The sequence below is a fragment of the Agelaius phoeniceus genome, assembly GCF_051311805.1.
Source record: "Agelaius phoeniceus isolate bAgePho1 chromosome W unlocalized genomic scaffold, bAgePho1.hap1 SUPER_W_unloc_2, whole genome shotgun sequence".
In the NCBI taxonomy this organism is placed as follows: Eukaryota; Metazoa; Chordata; class Aves; order Passeriformes; family Icteridae; genus Agelaius; species Agelaius phoeniceus.
The window spans coordinates 6,044,507-6,046,815 of record NW_027509867.1 but is presented as its reverse complement, the minus strand read 5'-3'; the positions used below and the strand labels follow the sequence as shown (position 1 = coordinate 6,046,815).

The 2,309-nt window shown below is 56.6% G+C and overlaps 1 protein-coding gene across 1 annotated transcript; it reads right to left on the bottom strand.

Moving 5' to 3' along the window:
- Nucleotides 1-470: 470 nt before the first annotated feature.
- LOC143692680 (olfactory receptor 14J1-like) lies at nucleotides 471-1,403 on the bottom strand. Its single transcript, XM_077172925.1, has one exon. The coding sequence runs from the start codon at nucleotides 1,401-1,403 to the stop codon at nucleotides 471-473; it is 933 nt and encodes a 310-aa protein (XP_077029040.1).
- Between the last annotated feature and the right edge of the window lie 906 nt (nucleotides 1,404-2,309).

Genomic DNA, 2,309 nt, shown 5'->3' with positions numbered 1-2,309 from the left:
ACTGCCACCCCCAGGGCTGTGCCCGGCCCCGAGAGCACTCAGGCCCTGCAGCAACACCAGGGCCACCAGGGCAGCGGGGCAGGGCCACGGCAGCAGCACTGGCAACACCAAGTGCTGCTGCTGCTGCTGCTGCTGGGCACAGCTGCTGGGCCAGCACTGATCTGCCCCAGCTCTGCACACAGACATTGCTGCTGCAGCTCCAGAGAAGGCAACAAAAGGGCATCTCTGCAGAAAACTCTGCTGGGACATCCTTTAGTTCCTTTAAAGGCATCAAGAGCGCAGCCCCTCATTGACACAGTCTGTGGCCACGGGGAAGATGGAGAGAAATAAAATTAGAAATGGCCCAAAAATTGACATTTCTTTGTGGACAATATGAAAAAAGTAAAAGAAAAGAAAAAACCCCACAAACAAACCAAGAAGTATCAAAGATTCCCTTTATTACAAGTAATTGGTGTAAATTGGCCAGCAGTTTAATGTTTCTGAAAGCATCCAGTCATCAGTCTCCACAGTGCAGCCTTGAGCTCCTGGTTCCTCAGGCTGTAGATGAGGGGGTTCAGGGCTGGAGGCACCACCGAGTACAGAACTGACAGGGCCAGATCCAGCGATGGGGAGGAGATGGAGGGGGGCTTCAGGTAGGCAAACATGACAGTGCTGACAAACAGGGTGACCACAGCCAGGTGAGGGAGGCAGGTGGAAAAGGCTTTGTGCCGTCCCTGCTCAGAGGGGATCCTCAGCACAGCCCTGATGATTTGCACATAGGAGAAAACAATGAACACAAAACAGGCAAAAGCTAAAGCAACACTAGCAGCAAGAAGCCCCAGTTCCCTGAAGTAGGATTTGGCACAGGAGAGCTTGAGGATCTGTGGGATTTCACAGAAGAACTGGTCCAGGGCATTGCCATGGCACAGGGGCAGGGAAAATGTATTGGCCGTGTGCATGAGAGCATTGAGAAAGGCACTGGCCCAGGCAGCTGCTGCCATGTGGGCACAAGCTCTGCTGCCCAGGAGGGTCCCGTAGTGCAGGGGTTTGCAGATGGACACGTAGCGGTCGTAGCACATGATGGTCAGGAGGGAAAGCTCTGTTGAAAAGAAAAAGACAAACAGAAAGAGCTGAGCAGCACATGCAGTGTAGGAGATGTTGCTGGTGTCCCAGAGGGAATTGTGCATGGCTTTGGGGACAGTGGTGCAGATGGAGCCCAGGTCAGCGAGGGCCAGGTTGAGCAGGAAGAAGAACATGGGCGTGTGCAGGTGGTGGCCGCAGGCTACGGCGCTGATGATGAGGCCGTTGCCCAGGAGGGCAGCCAGGGAGATGCCCAGCAAGAGGCAGAAGTGCAGGAGCTGCAGCTGCCGCGTGTCTGCCAATGCCAGCAGCAGGAAGTGCCTGATGGAGCCGCTGTTGGACATTTGCTGTGTCTGGGCATTTCAACCTGCAGAAGGTGGAAAGACAGGGCAATGGAAGGGAGATTTCTCTCAGAATTATCAAAGCCCTTTCTCATAGAGTCGTTCCTGCCACTGAACAGCTTCCCCTGTCCATGTCTCAGAGATCTTCCTTCAGCTCTGTTGCTGGAGCCCTGATTGCTGCTGGCCAATGTTGTGTCAGGAGCTGGACCTTGATCTGCAGGACACCTGGGAGTCAGCCCTGACCCCCAGTCAGTGCAGGGGAACAGTGAGGGCAGGGGCCAGTACTGGTGTTGGGACTTGGATAAAAATGTTCAGCTAAGGCAGAGGAGCTGCATGGGGGAACGGATGGGGATGACAGGAGGCAGAATGAGAGATTCTGCTGCACTGTGGAAGAACAGAGAGTCCAGGTAGGTAGGAGGGTTGTCTGAGGCTTAGTGCAGACTGAGGGGAGCTGCTCTGTCCCTCTCTCCTGTTCCAGCTGCCTTGGACTGGCACCTTTCTGAAATCCACTCCCATGTTACCCTGGACAGCCAGGAGACACTGCAGAGAGCAGAGGGATCCCTGGCACACAAAGTGGCTCCTGCCTTTCCCAGAGTCAGGAGAGTGGGCTCATTGCCAGCCTCCCAGGCTGCCCTGCCCAGAGCTCCCCGGGCACAGGGAGCTGGGACACCCCATTGCTCTGCTCAGCCTGCACAGGAGGAGCCCAAGGGCTGGGCCTGGCCCTGCAGCTGGAACTGCCATTCCAGAGAGCCCCTCAGCAATGCCAGCAGCAACTGGGCCAGGCAAGGGGAGAGAGAGAGCCGGGCCTGAGGAAAAGCCTCTCCCTGCCCAGCCCTGCTCAGCCCCTGCCAGGCAGCAGCAGGGCAGGACAGTGGCCCCCAGGCCCTGGTCAGCAGGGAATGGGCACAT

Excerpts from the sequence above, each read along its gene's own strand:
- LOC143692680 (XM_077172925.1), bottom strand. The coding sequence starts at position 1,403 with ATGTCCAACAGCGGCTCCATCAGGCACTTCCTGCTGCTGGCATTGGCA.